Raw genomic sequence first — 20,373 nt, 5'->3', positions numbered from 1 at the left:
ACAATCCTAACAATCTTCTGCAGTTGACATTAATTCATAGGAAATGCCAAGAATAATATAAACTGTTTACCTTTTCCCTTTCCAACAGCTTCTGGACTGAAGTTGCAAAACTGTGTATGTTTGCCCAAGACCAACTGAATATTGGCTTTAGTCAGAAATTCTATTTTATCCAATGTTCAATCAACAAGGCTTTATTTACACTTCTTATTAAATTCAGGAGCAATCGGATGTAACGTGCAGCCACCAACAATAAACAGCGCAGCGCATCCCACCACCTGGAGACAGCTACTCGTTTATGCTTTAATACTAACCCACAAGCAGCCAATCAAGGTTCCATAAATCCAGGTTTTCACATACAGTTTCCTTCCAGCCTCAGTCATAAGCAAACCAGCAGTCAAACCACTTAAGATCAAGAATGATGGTAAGGTTTTCTTGAGACTTAGCTTAGAATTAACACTTTCTCCAGGAAATTTGTTTCTTCTTTCTGGGTCCGGTGAATCATAGAATTCTATAAGCAATCTATGGCCAGAATGAAAAAAGAAAATTGCTTTAACTTTCAGATTTAGTCATTTAAATATTTTAATTCAACAAATATTTACTGGGTGCCTGTTAGAGAAGTTACAAGTCCTTATAAGGAAATACCCAAAGAGTTGCTTTAATTGGAGTTTCTAGACATTAAAAAGTCATTTTAATGGTACATCCTATAACTCATGGATCCAGTTTTTTCAAGAGGGAAAAAAGTGTCAATATTTAAAACACAGCTTTAAAAAAACAGAAAAAATATCCACTGATAGCAAAACAAACAGTAATAATATATCCTGAAGTTAACTCAGTTTTTATCTTCCTAAAAACAAAATCCTAAAACTTCTACTTTTAGGAATTTGTGTAAATCACAGGGAGCCTCACACGCTGCCCTCAATCCCGAGAGGCCCCCACCTGGTACTCAGAGTAACACTCAACATTTGCTCCAAAGTCATGTTATTAGCAGGAGAGACACCAGGTCAACCCCAGAAACTGTTTAGGCCCCAAAACACTAACAGCAAAATGACACTTTGGTCACAAAAATGTCAACTGCCCCTTGTTTTTCCAACAAATGCCCTGGGGTCAGTTCCACATACATGTGAGGCACCATCCTCCACCCACGGCTGGATTCCCCAACGCCCCGCTGGCCCTCAGGCTGCACACCCTCCCCCAGGCCTGAAGCATCACAATGCGAAGCTTTCTGAGTGTCTCTTTTTGTAAAAAAAAAACTTTCCATCTTACACAAATTACTGAAATGTGGTAAATAATGATGGACAGCCCCCATAACAAGATCTTTCATAGTGACTTGTAACTGTCAAGATTAAAACATGAAGAGACAAAACATGGAATGAGATTTGAGTTTGTAAAAAGCATTCTTAAGACAGTAATCTGTTTACACTCATTTCACATTGTTTACTATAGTGACCAAGTTGAGCCAACGTATTTGAAGGGCGAGAACTATCATTACTCACTTATCTTTTATTTCAAAACGCTCATGAAGCCATCTTTTCATGGATACTTGTTCTTCTGGGATATTTTTTTTGTCTATACGATCAATGTGAATATGAATTTTTGGACATTCTTTGCAGAGAAATTCTAACAAGAAACAAAAATATTTCATTTTTATTAGTTTAGAATTCAGTTATATAAAATACTAACGAAATGAGGTTTAAAAAAGTTTTAAAACAAAGTTCAGAGTTTTTCTTTAGCAAAGACAAAACAAAAATAAAGATTACAAACTGGTGGTCTGGGGTTTCAGGCTGAAGCACTATAATTTCCAAGTCTCCCATAGTTCCCTAGGTCATGAGTTAAATCAACCAGATGGTACTTCTCATACAACAAGTGTTGTAAGTTGTACAGGCAGCCCAGGTCAGGACCAGAAGTATGCACCCACCCTCTAAAGGATCCCCGTAAGCCAACCACCCTCAGCCCCACCAGTCGCCTTCATGGGGCCGAGTGCTTGTCACAGGTCACTGGGACCGGATGGATGTGCCTGGGAAAGCACTGGGCACATGGAGCCACCCTACCCCTGAGACCCCAGCACTGACTCGTGGCTCTGCCACGGCTCCACAGGCCTCCGCCCACCCCCAACTCCGTGAGTTGCCAGTGGTGTCTACTCACTGGTGCGCCTTGCTTCCCTGATCCTTGCCATATTTTAATGTATTCCAGTTGCTCTGGGAACCAAATTTCTTTTTGTGGAATAGCTGTGGGCCTTTCAACAGCTAGTTCCTAAAAAATGCTAACCTAAAAATTAGCAAACAGTCTTTTTTTTCAGCCCAGGTTGCACAAGGGATGAGGTCAGGATTTATTCCAAGATAAGAAAGAACTTTGAGCCCGGAAATTTCCTTTTTTGGATGTGACTTTCTGTGAGGACATGACCATGCTAGCATATTTAAATTCCTGGAGAACAAGGAAATATTGCTAAGAGATTTAAGAGACAACTATGTTCCCTGGGTGGGCATGCAAGTAGGGGGACAAGACCGTTTATCTCAAGTTGGAATGTGCTCACAGGTGTGTTCAGGAAACAGTGGCTGGTGTGTTGTGAAGCTGGAGGAAGACAGGAAGCTGATCCTTAAAGTCTCCACCTCTGGACCCTGCACTCTGCCCTTCTTGTGAATTCTCTCTGCAACTGTTTTCCTCCATTTCTGGTGTCAAGCCTCAGTAACGCATTTCAGTCATCAAAAATTATCTTATTGTTTATATACTCTTAGAAGTGAACTAGCTTTGATGATAAATGTGCAAAACACTGCCATAGGAAGATTGCACTTTTACAATACTTTTCTCTTTCCTCAAGTTCCGTTTTCTTTAAATCAAAGACTTCAGTGTAGGAAGTGCTTTCAGGAGCAGAACTGTGCACGGGTGATGAGCACAGACGGTGAGTCAGGCAGCCTGGGCTCTGACTGGGCAGAGCTCAGCGTGCAGCCTCTCTGCACACTTTTCCACGTGTGTCCGTCCACAAGATGTGACGGTAGCAGACCCGGCCCAGGAGGCTGTCGTGAGGGTGATAGGGCAGGACAGGACCCAGCACACACATGTGTGGAGTGTCAGTCATTGGAATTTGCTGGCTGCACGTGGCTCCTCACCTCACCCTATTTCTATTTCTGATACGTAAAAATGCAGGAGCTGGCACCAACTTTCCTGCCTTCACTTAATCATTTACACTTGCCCCTAACATTTCCTGCCCCTTAATTAGGCAGGTATCTGGTTGACACTGCATTTACCCTGGATGTCCCCCGAGTCCCAGGGCACAGACATACAGAATATGCAAGGATACGAAACCAGCTGCACTTGTGGGGTCAGAAACGAATGCATGTGAACTCAAGTGTTTGGAGCGTGTCACCCATCCTTAACGACGCCAGTGTGAGAAAGGACCCTGAAGGTCCCCTGGACACTTTTGGCTTTCTCTCACCTAGAAGGTACATGTGAAAGGCGCTCAGTCATGTCTGACTCTTTGACCCTGTGGACCGTAGCCTGCCAGGCTCCTCTGTCCACGGAATTCTCCAGGCAAGTATTTTGGAGTGGGTTGCCATTCCCTTCTCCAGGGGATCTTCCCAACCCAGGGATTGAACCCAGGTCTCCCGCATTGCAGGCAGATTCTTAACCGTCTGAACCACCAGGAAAACCTAAGAATGTACATAGTGTTTTGGTATTTACATCCCACGTTTGTGCATGTCACTTCACTTGACCTTTCATGCACCTCTGCAGGCCAAGACTATCATTCTTTTGTGGGGGTGAAGGAAGCAAGGCCCAGCGTTGTCAGCAGTGGAGTCAAACCAAGTCCCTACGGTCAGGAATCCAGATACAGACCATACAAGCTCAGATCAGCGCCAGCGACATCCAGGAGGTACTCCCACCAGAGACAAGAAATGAGTGATGGAAATACTTTCTTCAGTATTTCATAAGCTCCTATGTCTACTTTAGTAAAACTATTTTAGTTGGGGCACATTTCACAGGGCATGAGCAAAAATTACCCCATAATATTTAGGGAATGTAGGGAAAATTATTCTAATTAAGGTGTGATTTTTTTCTGACTACAGCTTTCCCAGCAGGTCCCTAGAGTATACTGTATTCCAGGGCCGCACAGGAAGTCTTCCAAGGCTCTAGACAGGTCACAAGGCCGAGTCTCCGGAGCAACCGAGTCGCGCTGCTCTGTGCCTGTGGAGCTGGGTGAGAGGGGCGGGGCGCAACCCAGGGGCCTCTGCGCCCTGCCTGGCTCATAACCCGCCCCCGTCCCTCTGGGAAAAACCAAGAGCAGAACAATGCGACCTGAACCCAACAAAAAACGGAGTAGGTAAACGGTTATACGTGCACACCGATGAACACTATGTAGTCTTTAAAAAAATCATGTTAAGTGTATATAATGACATGTAAAGATTTTCATGACACTCTTAAGCCAAAAAAAAAAAAAAGAACCACACACACACACATTTATATATATGTATGTCTATATAAATACATACAGGCAGATATACACACCAACATACAGACATTACAAAAGACTTTGAGAAAAATATCTGAGGTGTTATCTGGGGTTATATCTGAACAGGTGAGTTTGTAGAGTTTTTTTCCTTCTGAGTTACCTGTAATTTTCCCCTTCAAGTATATCTTATTTTCATATAAGAAAATATTAAAAGAAAAAGTTACCCGAGAACTATATAAAATACTTAAACAGAATATCAATTGTTGTCCTTTAGCTCACAATTTCTTCCAGTGTAACACTCACTTTAGAAACAGGAGTTATAAATCAGTCACACTCAAGTGGCCCTGTCTCACCTCTGCCCAATGGACTCTGTCCACAGAAGCACTTGGATACTGTTGGAAAAAGCAGGCAAGCACAGGAGGACCCCCTGACGGGCCCTGAGCGGAACAGACCAGGAAATGGGAAGGACACGGCTCACTGCCTGCAGCCTCCCGCTCTGCTGGGAGGCCCCGGCTGCCAGACTCGGGTCACCAGGAGGGTCCCGGCAGGGTCATCCCCGCAGGGTCACGGGCACACAGCCCCGCCCCCGCTCAGGACAGCCTGTGAGCAGCCAGGCTGAGGCACCCCAGGGAACTCGGATGGAAGCAATTCCCCTGCAGGGCTGGGAGCCACACTGGCCTACGGCACATCAATGGACCATCTGGAAACTTTATGGAAAAAAGTGCTGCACTCCTCCTACCAATAAAGTGCAAAAGTCCCTGGGACACTTTACCCACCTACAGGCATGGGATCTAACCTGTTATTTGAAGCTTCTGCCAGTTTGATAGCAAAAAATGGTTTTTGACTTTTTTTGAACATTTTTTTCTGTGAACTAGCTGTTCTTACCCTTTACTCATTTTTCTACTGAGTGACCGATCATATCAGTTTATAGGTACATTTTGTACATTAAGGAAATTAGCTTTTTTCCCCTACCCCTTGTCTTCAGTCTTCTGGTTTTACTCTGGTGTGTTTTTGCTTGAAGAAATATTTATTCTTAATTGACTGAAATGAAATAATTTTTTTGTACGTGGCTTCTGAATGTAAGAGAAAAGCCAACCTTTTCAAAACTAGAGGCCCTGTGTCCAGACGACCCAAAGCCAGCTAAGGTGCTGAACAAGCGGAGCAGCGGGAGGAAGGGCCAGGTCTGGGAAACCCAGCCCTAAGACGTGGGCCCCCAAAAGGCACTTCTGGCCTAACTGTGAGGAGGTGAAGTCACCAACACCAAGCACTGCCTTCTGTACATGCTGTGCCCTGGGAGTGCAAAAGCTCTGTGAGCTATGAAGGGGTGCCTTCGTCAGGGACAAGGTCACAGCTCGGATGAGGGTGACGGCAGGAAGGTGGCCTGGCCTACACACCGCCCCCAGTCTGAGAAGCCACCGCAGGCGGAGCAGGAGGGTCTCCGTGACGGGCAGGAAACCAGCAGCCCCAAAGGCCCTGAGCAGGCGGCGACGACGTGAAGGAGCTCGGGGTTGGGCACCGAGGCCCCGGCCAGCAGCGCCCTGGGGACCCTGCCCGCCCCACGGGTTCTTACCATGGGACCTCGACTTAATAAAAGCAGCCTTCTGAAAAGGTTATTATGGGAATTACATCTGGTTTCCACAAACAAAAAAATATGCTCAGTCTTGTTTTCTAAAGAATGCTTGATAAACTCGTGGCAATACTGTTGAATAACTACATGGATGTCCGTCTTCAAATGTAAAACTCGGTCAAGGGCCCTTTCAATGGTTCAAAAAGAGTAAAAAGTATCATACGTTGCCTTTTGTTTGTAAATTAAATTTGTACCTACAAGAGACAAGTGATGAAGACAAGGGGCGCCGGTGGAGGGGGAGCAGGTGGATGCGGTCTGGTAGAGACAAGCCCGCGCACTTCCGCTGCAGCTCCCACTTCGCTCTGCGGTGACAGTGAGCCAGGAGAGCGGTCAGTCCGCAGATGGGGCCCCCCCAGGTGCCCTTCCTCCGCCGCCAGCCACTTCCCACCATTCAGCCGCATGCTGCTCACCCCCCTGTCCTTTTTCCCCTCCTTCCTCTGGGAGTCACTCTCCCTTCTGAACATTCGCCTTCAAGAGATCCTGCTGAGACGCGCTAGACAAGCCGGTTCCACATCCAGCAGCTGCCGAGGGGAAATGCTAGGCCGATATACCTTGAAGAGTGGACGGAAAACTCCACATGATTCCCGCTGCCCAGCCCCACATCCAGAGGTCTCCAACAGTGAAGAGTGCGCTTATATTGAATTAAAACATGCTGCCCACTTAAAATCCTGGCCCACAGGTCCTTAATACTTGAGCCCATGGTTGAAAAAAGAAAAAGTCATGCGTGAAGGTCCTTCTTCTTGTCTGTGATACCAGAGTTCACAAATGTTGCATGAAAAACACACATAAAGAGAACATTGACCGAGGGCACTACTCAGCGTTGCTAGCTTAGCATTTTCCCTGATCTCTCCTTCCTTTGCTTTATGGAGCTTTTCCATTTCTGTGTATGAACCTTGGGCAGAAAAAGGCCACGTTAACGATACTGGGCAAATCCAAAGGACTAATGGGACAGCCAAGCAGAGCTAACGAAATTACTGCCGTTACAGATTAATAAAAAATACATCAAGGGTACATATTTTGAAAATATATCAATGTAACACAATAGAACACACTTACCCTTTTAAAAAATATATCCCACATTCATAAACATATATGACTTACTACTTGAAAACAAACTTACCAGCCATGGATGGTGCTTCCTTCCGCTGCCCTTTATCATCCACAGACCCTTCAAAAGCCACTGTAACATCATAAACGGCATCCAAATAATCCTTCATAGAATCGAAAGCAACGTGAGTTGCCTTTATTCTTGGTGTCAGCACATGTTTTAATACTGGAAGGCCTAGAAGAGAAGTTGAGTCAGCCTGGCTGTGTATTAGTTACAAAACCCCTTGGCAACAGACTGTAACTTCTAAACTGTTTTTATAGGAAAGTTTAGACCGCGCTTTCATGTGCCTTTCTCAGTTTAAACCAACATTCATTTAATGCACTTACCACACACCCACATGTACAAGACCATGCAGGAAGCTGTTGGAAAACCTGCCCTCAAAAAGCTTATGCCTCTCAGAAACCCTCCAATTTGGAAAACTCAGACAAGAGCAAACATATAATCCTCATTTTTCGCGACAGAATAAAAGTGGTAGTACCTTGCCTGTGGTCACTCAAGATTCAGGAGTAAAATTCCTAGTTCCTGACTCCAAGTCCAAGATTCTTTTAGTTCTATGTCTACTCAAATAGAGATGAAGTACAACTACCCAAACAACCCCCACTGTGTACAACACTTGAACTGAGAGCTGCTGTGATCCATATAAAATGTGAAATACTGACTCAAAACTTTTAGGGTAACTAAAGAAGCTAGTTTCTCAGTAAACTTTTTTTAAAAATCTGAAATCTAATTCACAGACCATAAAATTCACCACTGTAAAGTATACAACTCTGTTGATTTTAGTTTATTCAAAGGACTTTAGAACCATCACCACTATCACACTCCAGACCGTTTTCATTACTCCAAAGACCCTTCACCCTGGCAGACACGGCCAGGAAGATACCCACTCCACTCCCCGTTACCATAAAGCCACTTTCAGTCTCTATGGATTTCCCAATTATGGACAAATCATATAAACGAGATCGAAACATGTGGACTGTTGTGTCTGGCGTGTACACCAACACTTTATTACTCGCTATGGCTGAATGATGCTCTATTGCATGGATATACCAGACTGTGTTAATCCACTGACATATGTCTGGGTTGTTTTCACCCTTTGGCTATTATGAGTAATGCAACTATGGACACCCATGTAAACTGCATGTGAATAATGCACACAAGTCTTGGTGTGAAAGTACAATTATTTACACACACATGCACTTTTAAAAGCTTCTTTAACTGGGAAAATACTACCATTTATATAGACTAATTCAACATGTTCATTAGTGCTCCCGTGAGTTAAGAATTTGCTCCTTTCCCTTCCTATTTCCTAGGAGTTGGTGAACGACAGGGGAGGCTGGTGTGCTGCAGTCCATGGCGGCTCGAAGAGTCGGACACAACTGAGCAACTGAACTGAACTTCCCGTTTCCTACTCCCCACTCCCCACCGCCGCCCCGCTTCCTGGTTTAGAATATTTATTGACAGTTTAACAGAAAAGTGTAGCTCTCTGAAAAAGTGACAAGAAAACAAACCATTAAAAAAAAACACTCAATTTGGGTTTTCTACTGCTTCTCTCCAGGGAAAATTAGCTGCATAAGAAAGAACAGCTATAGCATGTTGGGATCTTCCTGCAGAAGAATTTTTAAAATGCAGAGTGGTGTGGGAAAGAAAAAGATTCCCACAACCACATATCTGACTTGAGTCCCTGGGGCAGAAACAGTTTAATTTATTCACAAACTTATAACAAAAACCTGAACAGTATACCAGGCTGGGAAACATTTGTCAATTAAATTAGTTAATACTTCCTTCTCCGCTCTTGGAATTCACCCAACTTTATGAAGTCCACAGTTCCACAGTATCAGCCTGTGGCAATTAATTATTAGAATCGAAGTAAGTCGGTAAGAAGGTAAGAAGACAGAAAAGAAACACTTCCCTAAAAATGAGTTATAACAAAGGTCTGGAAAAATCGACTGGCAGATGAATAAGAAACACCCATCACTAGTAGGTGAAGAAGTGAAGTCAGAATGTTCTCACTGTGGAAGGTATGGGGCCACTCCACTATCCCCAAACCCTGGGTCATTATTATAAAACTAATTTCATAATAACACTATAGAGACCAGTTGGAATTTCAGTACAGAGTCAAACAATAGGCATTCGTAATTAACTACTTGAGCTTGAGCCCACCACACTGCCTCTAGGGAACTCAGAAAACCCCTGAGCCTGGAACAGGAAAATGTTAGCTAATTAAATTAATTCTTCCTGGTCAACATCTAATCTCTGTTTTAGTATCTGCTTTGCCTTGCTTCCACGTCCAGACCTCCTGACTCCCAGCTGGCACTAACAATACTCTAGCTTACCCTTGACCAAACTTGTCCCTGAGGGCCAACAGGGTGATGCTTCATATAACTGAAATTTTGTTGTTAAATAAATGATACCACTGAATGGAAAATCTTTATTGATCCAAGTAGGAAATTTTACAATATATATGTATGTATATATATTGCTATATGTATACATACAGACATACACAGGGCTTCCCAGGCTGAGTGGTAAGGAATCTTCCTGCCAAGTAGGAAACACCAGTTCGATCCCTGGGTTGGGAAGATCCCTTGGAGAAGGAAACTGCTACCCACTCCAGCCTGGGAAATCCCATGGACAGAGGAGCCCAGCAGGCTAAATTTCACAGGGTTGCAAAGAGCTGGACATGACTGAGTGACTGAGCACACACACATGCATTCTGAGGACTTGTACTTAATTTGCGGGAGTCAAGTGGGATGATGTGTGTGTAGTCACTAGGTCATGTTGCCATGTCTTTCCCCAGAGATCTTCCTGACCCAGGGATTGAACCTACATCTCCTGCTTTGGCAGATGGATTCTTTATCACTGTGCCAACTGGGAAGCCCAGCATAAAAACATTACTCACACTTAAACATTTTTTTCACTTACTCATACCAACTGGTAAAGGCTTGAGGAAAAAGGGCATGCTGGAGAGAGGCCAAGATAGAGGCCTGTAGGGCAGAAAGTGGGGGAAAGCCCAATGGACAGATGACCAAAGGTGAACTAATTTATTTGGAAATATGAATAAGTCTTTTTTAAAGGAATGACTAACAGTTTCAAGTAAAAACGGAATTTAGAGCTCATTAATCTAACAATCTATGAAGTAGACAGTAACACTGGGTCATCTATAGAGATAGAGATTTGAACCTAGAGTCTTCATTGTCACATAGAGTGAAGTAAGTCAGAAAAAGAAAAACAAATATCGTATATTAACACATATACATGGATTCTAGGAAAATGGTTCAGATGAACCTATGTACAAGGCAGAAGTGGAGAGATGCAGACGTAGAGAGGGAACTTGCAGACACAGAGGGGGAGGCAGAGGACGGGATGAGTGGAGAGAGAAGCACTGCGGTACACACATAACACAGACAGCTGGAGGGAGTCTGCTCAAAGCAGACAGGGCGCTAAGCAGGGCGCTTAGCTCAGGGCTCTGCGGCGACCTAGACAAGTGGGCTGGGGGCTCCCACAGGCGCAGGAGGAAGGGGACGGATGACGGTTCACATGGTTACCCCGCAGAAACTAATGCAACTGTGTACAGCAATTATAATCCAATAATTCACGACACTCTAATGCAGACATGCCTTAAATAACAACTAATTATAAATAAATGTATTTTGTGACTAATATATTTTTGAAGGAAAATACTTCTAGGAAAGAGTGATAGACAGGGCTTTGAAATATTTAGGATTTATTAGACAGACAGACACACCCACACCCACCACTCCCACCTCTTAACCAGCCATCACCACATCAATGGTATGTGATGTAATGACCTCAACATGTAAACAAGTGTCAAATGTTAAAACTCTAAATTAAAAAAGGTTGGTTTTGGTTTGTTTTTCTATTTGTTTACTAAGTCAGATTCAAATAAAGGTGTACTTTAGGAGCAAAGTTAATGTTTTGAAGCAAAGCAGCAAACTAACAAGAAGTGCTATTAAGTTTCAATTTTCCGGAAGAAAAAATAGCTTAACAGCTGGAAAAACGAGTTCGTTTGTTTTTATTTTCAAGCAATCTCATTTAGTTGTGAGCAAAGAGGAAAGAAAACAGGAAACACTCTAGCTATACTGTTCACAAATCAATTTCCTTTGTGTGGGATGGAAAACAATTACCATTAGAGTTATAAGAAAATATATTTTTAACAAATAGCGAGTTTTCCCAGTTACAGGATTTAAAGAATGGTCAGTTAGCAGGTAAAAATTGTTATCCATGAGAAAAATTATCCATTTTTCTGAGAAAGATCTGTAACTCACAGAAAAATGGCAGACCAGTGATGGTCAGTTACTGGTGACCAAGGTATCATCAGATTTAAAAAGCTATAGTATATATCATTATTATGCTATTTTAAGAATTACTTACAAGCACTTGCTTTAGCATTATAAAATTAGTCTGGATTTTTAAACATAAGTAACTTTTAGTAGTTATATATAAGCTACTAAATTTATAACGTAAATAATAACATGTTTGTGGTTTCAAGTCACTACAGTTTGGGATAATGTGTTATACATCAGTGAATAACAAACACAATCATGTTTTCTCTCTTCTATTAAATCATAAACTTCTGAAAGACATTATACAGCTACTTGTACCACCTTAGCAGACTGTGTTACATATTTAGAAATCAAAAATGAAATTAGCAGTCTATGAGGACTTAAAGCGCTCTAGGTTAACTTCTCCCAAGTTCAACTCAAATCAACTCATTAAAAACACATGTTCCAAGACGTAGTTGGTTCCTTAATCACAACAAAATGCACCAGATTTTACAAGACACATGAAAAGTAACAATAAAAAAATTCCCAAATATTAACTTTATTGTTTCTCTTTCATCTCATCTAACATAAAATTCTAATTTCCAAACAGAATTAAAGTGGATATGAGATGACACATAAGAGTTTCTGAAAATTTATATAGTTTATTAGCCTTCATAACTCGAGACTTTATGAAGAGTCTCAAACAAGTTCACCTATAAACTCTTTAAAGCTTCAAAGAGTAAAATACATATTTTGTTACAGTCAGGGCTCAGCAATGTAGAATCCTTAGAGAAGGAATAATTTAGGAGAGCTGCAATATTCTGAAATCCTAAGAATTTACTCCATAAAACCCCCACATTTTGTGTAACAATTCTAGGTCATTGTTTTCTTTCTTATATAAATTTAGTAAACAGCTCCTTAAACAAAAGAAGACACTTTTACAATAGAACTTTTCTGAGACTAATACATACAAATGTGAAAAACTCCCCAAGGAAAGGATATGAAAGCAACATTCTCTAAGCCCACCTGGACATGGAACCCTTTCCCCCGTCCCCTGCAAACTCTTGTAGGCTCAGTCATTACATGCTTTTAGAACGGGAATTAAGACGGTGACTTCTTCAATAAAACACAATGAACGACTTAAAAAAGAATACTGCTCAGTGGCTTCAGCTCTGGAGTGAAGCCCAGACCACCACGCCCAGACAGAATTCAGAGTCTTCTGTGGTGGCTGGACTCACACAGCTCTTCTTCGCTCATCCTGGGCTTGAAGACATCAGACTTTTTGCTCGTAACTCCAGGTCTTTGTTATTATTGTTTCTTACACCTAGAATCCCTTCCTTTCACCACACGTGTCGGTCCTAATTCTGCCTTTCCGATGGGCACCCTCTGTCAGCTGGTTCTCTTTCCCTTCAACTCCCACGGACTGCTGTCTGTGCTTCTCCCGTCTCATCTCTTTATACATCACAAACATGTGTCCTCACCACCATCTGCATAAGGACTCCTCTGCTTTGTAAAATAAGTATTTCTTAAAGGAATCAGTCTTTCTATTTTATCCCTTACGATCAGCTATAGCTTTTTGCCATTATTAATAGATTCACCTGTGGCAAATCTCCACATTCTAAGTTAGAAGTAATGACTTAGTAAATGTATGTATATGTAATATACATATACATATATCAGACTTTCTATAAACATTATGTCACTGAACCTCACAAAAGCCCTATGAGGATAATTCCTGATACAAATAAGAAAACAGACCAAAAAATAAAGCAACTTGTCTAAGGTTATATGAATAATATATGCCTGAGAATGCAGCCCAAAGCTAATGTTCATCTAAGACTAAACACTGGTTCGAGAAGGATACTTGATATACACCATAAAGAAAAGCTGAGCGAACCTTGCAGAGGGAGGCCCAGCTGACAGGGTGTGTGCGTGGGAAGAGAAGCAGTGCATTTGACACAGCCAGTGTGGGTCATGCCTTTGAGCCAAGCAAGTGAAACTCTTTACTGGGCAGCTGTACAGGAAAGTCCAGAGTCGGGCAGAGACGTGTGGGTCAGAGACAGTGTTTTGTGGGGCATCAGCAGTCAAATAAATGGTGGTGACAGCTACGGATTTAGAGGAAGGCCACCGTGAAAAACACAGAAGGCGAAATAAATGAAAAAGACCCGAGTCAGACACGGGAAACAGCACAGGAAACAGGAAAGGATGAAGCAGAAGAGGACAGAGAGGAGATTAGTGGGAAGCGCCGGAAAGGCGGGAGGAAAAGGAGACGAGCGCGACAGAAATCTCGGGAGAGAACTTCAGTAAGCACCAAGGATTCCACCTCCAAGCATGATCGATTAGCCGAAATTAACTAGAAGCAACACTCTCTTTCTCTGATGCACCAGCCCATTTCAACTGCTCACTGTATAGGGGTCAGAGCAGAGACACAGCAGATCCTCAGAAGCACCGCAGAGGCCCCGGCCAGTGCTGCAACGACACACCCGCTCAGACAGACTGCACGTGATCCAGCCAGCCTCCCAGACACCTCTGGGAGCACAGCCCACCCGGCGAAACTGTACACCGACCAGTATATCAGCTATCCAGGTCCCTAAAAGATGGATGCTAAGAACATCTTCGTTATTAGGGACATCAATAGCTTTAAGTACTGTAGACTAATTGTGTAATATTCTCCATTAGGAGCTTCACATATCTTTAATCCTTACACAGATTTAGGTATACCCGACATTTAGAAAACTAAGATCATGGCTTCTGGTCCCATCACTTCATGGCAAGTAGATGGGGAAACAGTGGAAACAGTGTCAGACTTTATTTTGGGGGGCTCCAAAATCACTGCAGATGGTGACTGCAGCCATGAAATTAAAAGACGCTTGCTCCTTGGAAGAAAAGTTATGACCAACCTAGATAGCATACTCAAAAGCAGAGACATTACTTTGCCAACAAAGGTCCATCTAGTCAGAGCTATGGTTTTTCCAGTGGTCATGTATGGATGTGAGAGTTGGACTGTGAAGACAGCTGAGTGCCGAAGAATTGATGCTTTTGAACTGTGGTGTTGGAGAAGACTCCTGAGAGTCCATTGGACTGCAAGGAGATCCAACCAGTCCATTCTAAAGGAGATCAGTCCTGGGTATTCTTTGGAAGGAATGATGCTAAAGCTGAAACTCCAGTACTTTGGCCACCTCATGCAAAGAGTTGACTCACTGGAAAAAAACTGTGATGCTGGGAGGGATTAGGGGGCAGGAGGAGAAGGGGACGACAGAGGATGAGATGGCTGGATGGCATCACTAACTCGATGAACATGAGTTTGGGTGAACTCCAGGAGCTGGTGATGGACAGGGAGGCCTGGCATGCTGCAGTTCATGCGGTCACAAGGAGTCGGACATGACTAAGCGACTGAACTGAACTGAACTGATGGGAACAAGCATACCCTCCCTCACCCCAGTATCCCCATCCACTCCCTGGATACTAAAATCCCCAGATGCTCAAGGCCCTTATGTAAATATGGCCGAGTACTTGCATATAACCTATGCACAACCTCCATATGCTTTAAATCAACTGAACTCCGGGAGATGGACAGGGAGGCCTGGCGTGCTGCGATTCATGGCGTCGCAAAGAGTCGGACATGACTGAGTGACTGAACTGAACTGAACTGAGACCACTTATAATAACTGATACAGGCAAATGCTATGTATACAGTTGCCAGTATGGCAATTTCAAATTTTGCTTTTTAGAGCTTTCTGAAAAAAGTTTTTAAAAATATTTTCCACCTGTGGTTGACTGAATCCATGGACGTAGAATCCACAGATCTGGCAGACTGACTACATGTTTTTTAAGAGGTGGGCCAACTGATCCTCAGTAACATCAGGCAGCTTGCACCCATACGTCTAATAAATGTCAGAATTGGGATTCCAGTCTAGGTCTGTCAACCTACAGGACAGAAACTCTGTCCATCACAGAGAAGCCACACTGCAAACAAAGGTTCCATCTAAATAATCATGTCCCTGGATAGATTCTACCTGAATCTATGGTACCAGAATACATATACAGCAAGCACTTAAATTTACTCTTAGACACATTTAAAAATAATAGTTTCAAATGTAGTTAATTTTTTACTTACCTTCTTGAGCAGCAAATGCTTGACTAGCTGAAATAACTTTTGTTAGTTCTGGATTATATCTTGTTCCCTCTGGAAAAATTACAAGATACATCTGTGAAGACATAAAGATTTGGTTTGTTTTATGTGAGTGTTTTTGTTGTCGCTGTTAACTTACTGATGATAACCCTGTAAATCCTAAGAGTATTTCCCATGGTGGTGAAAAAAAATTCAATTACCTATGACCTTTATTTCAAGCAGAACAACCAAAATGCACAAATTCAATTAAGTCATGACACAGCATAGAATATATCTGAAATGCAGTCCTATATTTATTCAGATGTCAGTCATTAATAATCTAACAACATTTCTGCTGCTGCTGCTGCGTCGCCTCAGTCGTGTCCGACTCTGTGTGACCCCATAGACGGCAGCCCACCAGGCTCCCCCATCCTGGGGATTCTCCAGGCAAGAACACTGGAGTGGGTTGCCATTTCGTTCTCCAATGCATGAAAGTGAAAAGTGAAAGTGAAGCCGCTTAGTCATGTCTGACTGTTCTCGACCCCATGGACTGCAGCCTACCAGGCTCCCCCGTCCATGGGATTTTCCAGGCAAGAGTACTGGAGTGGGGTGCCAACATTTCTAATTACATGCTAATATTCACTGATTTAAAAGCTTGCCATGAAATGCTGACTCATACAAAGCCTCAATTCATTAATGAAAGAGGTTCCCCCTACTAAGATTCTGCAAAATCACTTTTGAAAAGGTATAAATTTTAGACATCAGGGTCCCTAAGTACACCTCATCTAATGGAAACCATATATAAATATATAAATCTCCATAATATAAAAGGTAATAGATATTCGTATTTCAAAATATTCACATAGCAATGTTTATTCAGAAGATGTATTTCTTAGTAATTTTTGGGAAAAAAAAATCCTACAGTCTCTCAAATAATGTGTATGTGTGCTAAGTTGTGTCTGACTCTTTGCGACCCCATGGATTATAGCCCTCCAGGCTCCTTTGTCCGTGGGATTCTCCAGGCAAGTACACTGGAGTGGGTTGCTATTTCCTACTCCAGGGAGTCTTCTCAACCCAGGGATTGAACTCATGTCTTTTATGTCTTCTCCACTGGCAAGCAGGTTCTTTATCACTAGCACCACCTGGAAAGCTTTCTCAAATAATACTACTGGTGAATAAGAGCTGATTTAATCATTAATCATTGATTTCAGTGAGGAATATTAAGTCACATGGAAGTTGACTTTATAAATACATTCTACCTTGCCAATTATGTGATTAACTTTCAGAAACAGAAGAGCCTAATAAAGAGTCTGAGAAATACGTATCTGTTTCACAGCACTGAAATATTAAACAGTGAAGCGACCACCCAGATTCTATGCAAGTGGCCTCATCCCTGCAGTGACCTGAAGGGACAGCCCCTTGTGCTGCCTCATGAGCCTGGCATCCATCACTCAGCAGCACTGCCTGACCACCAAAACACTAGACCCTTGCCCCTGAAAAACAGAAATGCTCTCTGGGAGCCCAGAGTGAAAGGCTAGGTTATCTGAGGGCTCTCCTCGTAGCTCAACTGGTCAAAAATCCCTGGTTCAATTCCTGGGTTGGAAAGATTCCCTGGAGAAGGGATAGGCTACGCATTCCAGTATTCTTGGGCTTTCCTGGTGGCTCTTGGTAAAGAACTCACCTGCAATGCAGGAAACCTGGGTTCGATCCCTGGGTTGGGAAGATTCCCTGGAGGAGGGCATGGCAACCCACTCTAGTATTCTTGCCTAAAGAATCCCCAAGGACACAGGAGCCTGGCAGGTTGCAGGCCATGGGGTTGCAAACAGTCAGATACAACTGAACGACTAAGCACAGCACACAGCAGGCTCTTTGCACTGACTTTCCTATTGAAAACAATTTAGAAAGCTGGATGTAACGTCATCCTAAGAGCATCCAAGAGCTGACAAGATGTAAGATCAAAACTAACGCAAACACAGAAAAGCAGAAGTAAGCCCAGAGCAGAATTTAGCTCTAAGAGATACAAAAAGTGAGGGAACAAAAATCTAAGGCCACAGATCTTATTAGAAACAGTGAGTGAAACAGAAGTGAAGGGAACACCAGAAGGGCCACACTCCTGGGGTAAAAGTAAGCCAGGCAGTCACGCAGGTCTCAGAAGGTCTTGTCTCACGGCACGGCCTGGGTGGTCCAGGTAGCCTCAAGCTCAGGATGGGCTTGGGTGGGCCCAAGGGAGAGGTGCCTCCAGAGACGGGGCTAAAACAAATGCCAGTGTTCTCTTTCATCTTATGCTCGAGCTGATTTCTGCAAATAATTTTTCCAAATACAATCAACAGCAAACAAAGATCACCTAGCACACAGGGAAAGGAGGCACCATGAGCCACAGAGAAGAGAGAGGGAAGTGGAAAGAGAGGACAGCTGGGGGGAGGAGGAGGGGAGAGGCGGTGAGGAAGGGAAAAAGAGAACTTGAACCTGTCAGCTACGTTTCTGAGCACCAGGACAGACAACCACACAGGGCCCCGGGGAACGAGGCTCGGGGAGGCACGGCTCCCCTGCGGCCCTGCCCTCAGAGGGAGCGGAGAGCCACAGGGAAGCAATGAGCATTCTGCAAGGAGAATGCTGAGGCTTCTTCTGTGGGCAACAAGGTTTCATAAAATAATGTTTACATGCAATGATTCTTCATTTGCAGATATTCATACTTTTTCTGACTTTTCAAATAACTCAGTAGATACAAGAAATCCAAATTCATACTGACAGAAAACAGTCGTTCTTCTAAAACTCCACCTGAGGCTGAAGAAAAGTCAGAGGAGCTCGTAAGAAGCTCAAGTGTAACGTTACAAGGGCAGCTCTGCTTCTATTTATAGACTAAAGACACCGAATGTTCTCCTTACTCCTCTTTAAGGTCAATATTGACAACCACCCGGAAAGGATCGAATCACCTGCAGCAACCTTTCTGACGGCCAAAAATAACTGCTTACCTATATTTCGAAGGTTTTTTGCTGCCTCCAAAACTCTGAATTATTTATTACACATGGGATAATAGATTTTCAGAACAGTTCTTAAATGCTACTTTAATCCTTAAATTACAAATTGAGAGTTGATAAGAAAAAAAATAAAACTGAGCGTAATCTTACTGGAGTTCCTGCACTGATGTAGCGCTGCAGCTTTTTCCTCATCTGATTTTCATTGAACTTGGCACTTCTTTTTACATAGATTCCACCATGCTGCCATGCAAAAAAAAAAAAGAGGGCAAAAACATATTTACTATTAAGATGTCCAATGACCAGGCATCAAAAGGGTTAACTTTGGGGTGAAGAATAAAATTACATTTTAGGAATTAAGTTATATTGAATACATTTAAATAGTAGCCTTTAAATAACATTAGCTGAATTCTGTGTTTTCAGTACAATTCAAATAAAACCAGGTGTGGCTTATCATAGGAAACGTCACAAACATTTACTTCTGCTGTCAATTAAAAATGCTTTCTTACCTTAAAAACACTTTTTTCTTTTTCCGAATCAAAAATTCAATCAGATGGATCTTAGCTCTCAGTTACTCCACTGACTTATGTTGAAGCCCTAACCCCTAAATGTGACTATATTTGGAAATGGGGTTTTTAGGAAAATAATTAAGGTTAAATGAGGTCATAAGAGTGGGCCCTGATCCAATAGGAATGGTGCCTTGTAAGAAGAGATTAGGACACAAAGTCATGTAAAGGACAAACACAGGGAAAAGACAGCCACCTGCAAACCAAAGCCTCAAGAGAAACCTCTTTAACTTCCAGCCTCCAGACTGGCAGCAAATAAACCTCTGTTGTAGTTTAAGTCATAGTGTGGTATTTTATTATGGTAGCCCAGGCGGGCTAATACAAACACCATCATAAACATTGTTTAGTTACTCGGTTGTGTCCGGCTCTTTGTGACCCCCATGGACTGTAACCTGTCAGGCTCCTCTGTCCATGGAGCTTCCCATGCAAGAATACTGGTGTGGGTTGCCATTTCCTTCTCCAAAGGATCTTCTCGACCCAAGGACAGAACCCAAGTCTCCTGAACTGACAGGCAGATCCTTTACCGCTGAGCCACCAGGGAGGTCCTCATAAAATTTAAGATAACCTCAGTTAACCCTCATATGTGCACGTCATTGAAACTTTGCATCAGGTCAGTCTTTTTTTGTCTTCCTCTATGCTAACTCGAACTCATCTGTAAAATTAACGGACTGGCTGAATTTGATTTTGTCTTAATCAAGAATATGAGTAAAAGGAAATAAAGAGAAGCAAGGAGGGGACAGGATATAGAGGAGGCGAAGGGTGGCCTTAGATTCTGAACGTGGTTCCTTCACACATCAGCTGACTTGCTTGAGTACAGAAAAGAAACTCAGTGCTCTAAGAGTGCAGGTACTTACCCACGTAAGTAAGCAGTACTTACCCAAACTGAGAGAACCCATGAGGATAAAGTCATTCTTCACAAACTCTTTAGAATCAGAGCCACAGGAAACATATACTGCAATGTGAAACTTCCCCAAGCTTTCAATGACATTATGTCTCCTCTTCACACACTATTTCCTACTAATCACTTAATGTGCTTATTAAACTCAATTTTCATTAAAAAAAAAAAAATCTGAGTTCTTTCCCAGGTATACAGAAGCTACAGAAGTGAAGACCAGCTATCTTTCCCTTAGGAACTCCCTGATTAGTGATGAAGCAGAATATGTATACGAGTGTAATATAAGAGAATGGATACGTGTTACAATAAAGATGGTCACAATTGAAAGCAGAGTGGAAGAAAGTGTAGAGAGCTCAGGTCAGTCACA

At 42.7% G+C, this 20,373-nt stretch overlaps 1 protein-coding gene across 2 annotated transcripts in view; it reads right to left on the bottom strand.

The window, feature by feature from the left end:
* AGPAT5 (1-acylglycerol-3-phosphate O-acyltransferase 5) overlaps positions 1-20,373 on the bottom strand; it is a 45,802-nt gene that overhangs the window by 1,908 nt on the left and 23,521 nt on the right. The window contains exons 4-8 of one of the 2 annotated variants that reach the window (XR_008201473.1): positions 18,699-18,788; positions 15,577-15,667; positions 7,189-7,350; positions 1,494-1,617; positions 71-519 (exon numbers count right to left, since the gene is read on the bottom strand). Coding sequence is in view for 1 of the 2 variants with exons in the window: in XM_052661418.1 (XP_052517378.1) it covers positions 312-519; positions 1,494-1,617; positions 7,189-7,350; positions 15,577-15,667; positions 18,699-18,788 (675 nt within the window). In the remaining variant the exon portion in view is untranslated. The remainder of the gene's footprint in view (positions 1-70; positions 520-1,493; positions 1,618-7,188; positions 7,351-15,576; positions 15,668-18,698; positions 18,789-20,373) is intronic. The other variant, XM_052661418.1, reaches the window with a different exon arrangement.

This window comes from Budorcas taxicolor, chromosome 24, assembly GCF_023091745.1.
Source record: "Budorcas taxicolor isolate Tak-1 chromosome 24, Takin1.1, whole genome shotgun sequence".
NCBI classification, from domain to species: Eukaryota; Metazoa; Chordata; class Mammalia; order Artiodactyla; family Bovidae; genus Budorcas; species Budorcas taxicolor.
The sequence above is the reverse complement of the archived record's forward strand: the minus strand, read 5'-3'. Positions and strand labels throughout refer to the sequence as shown.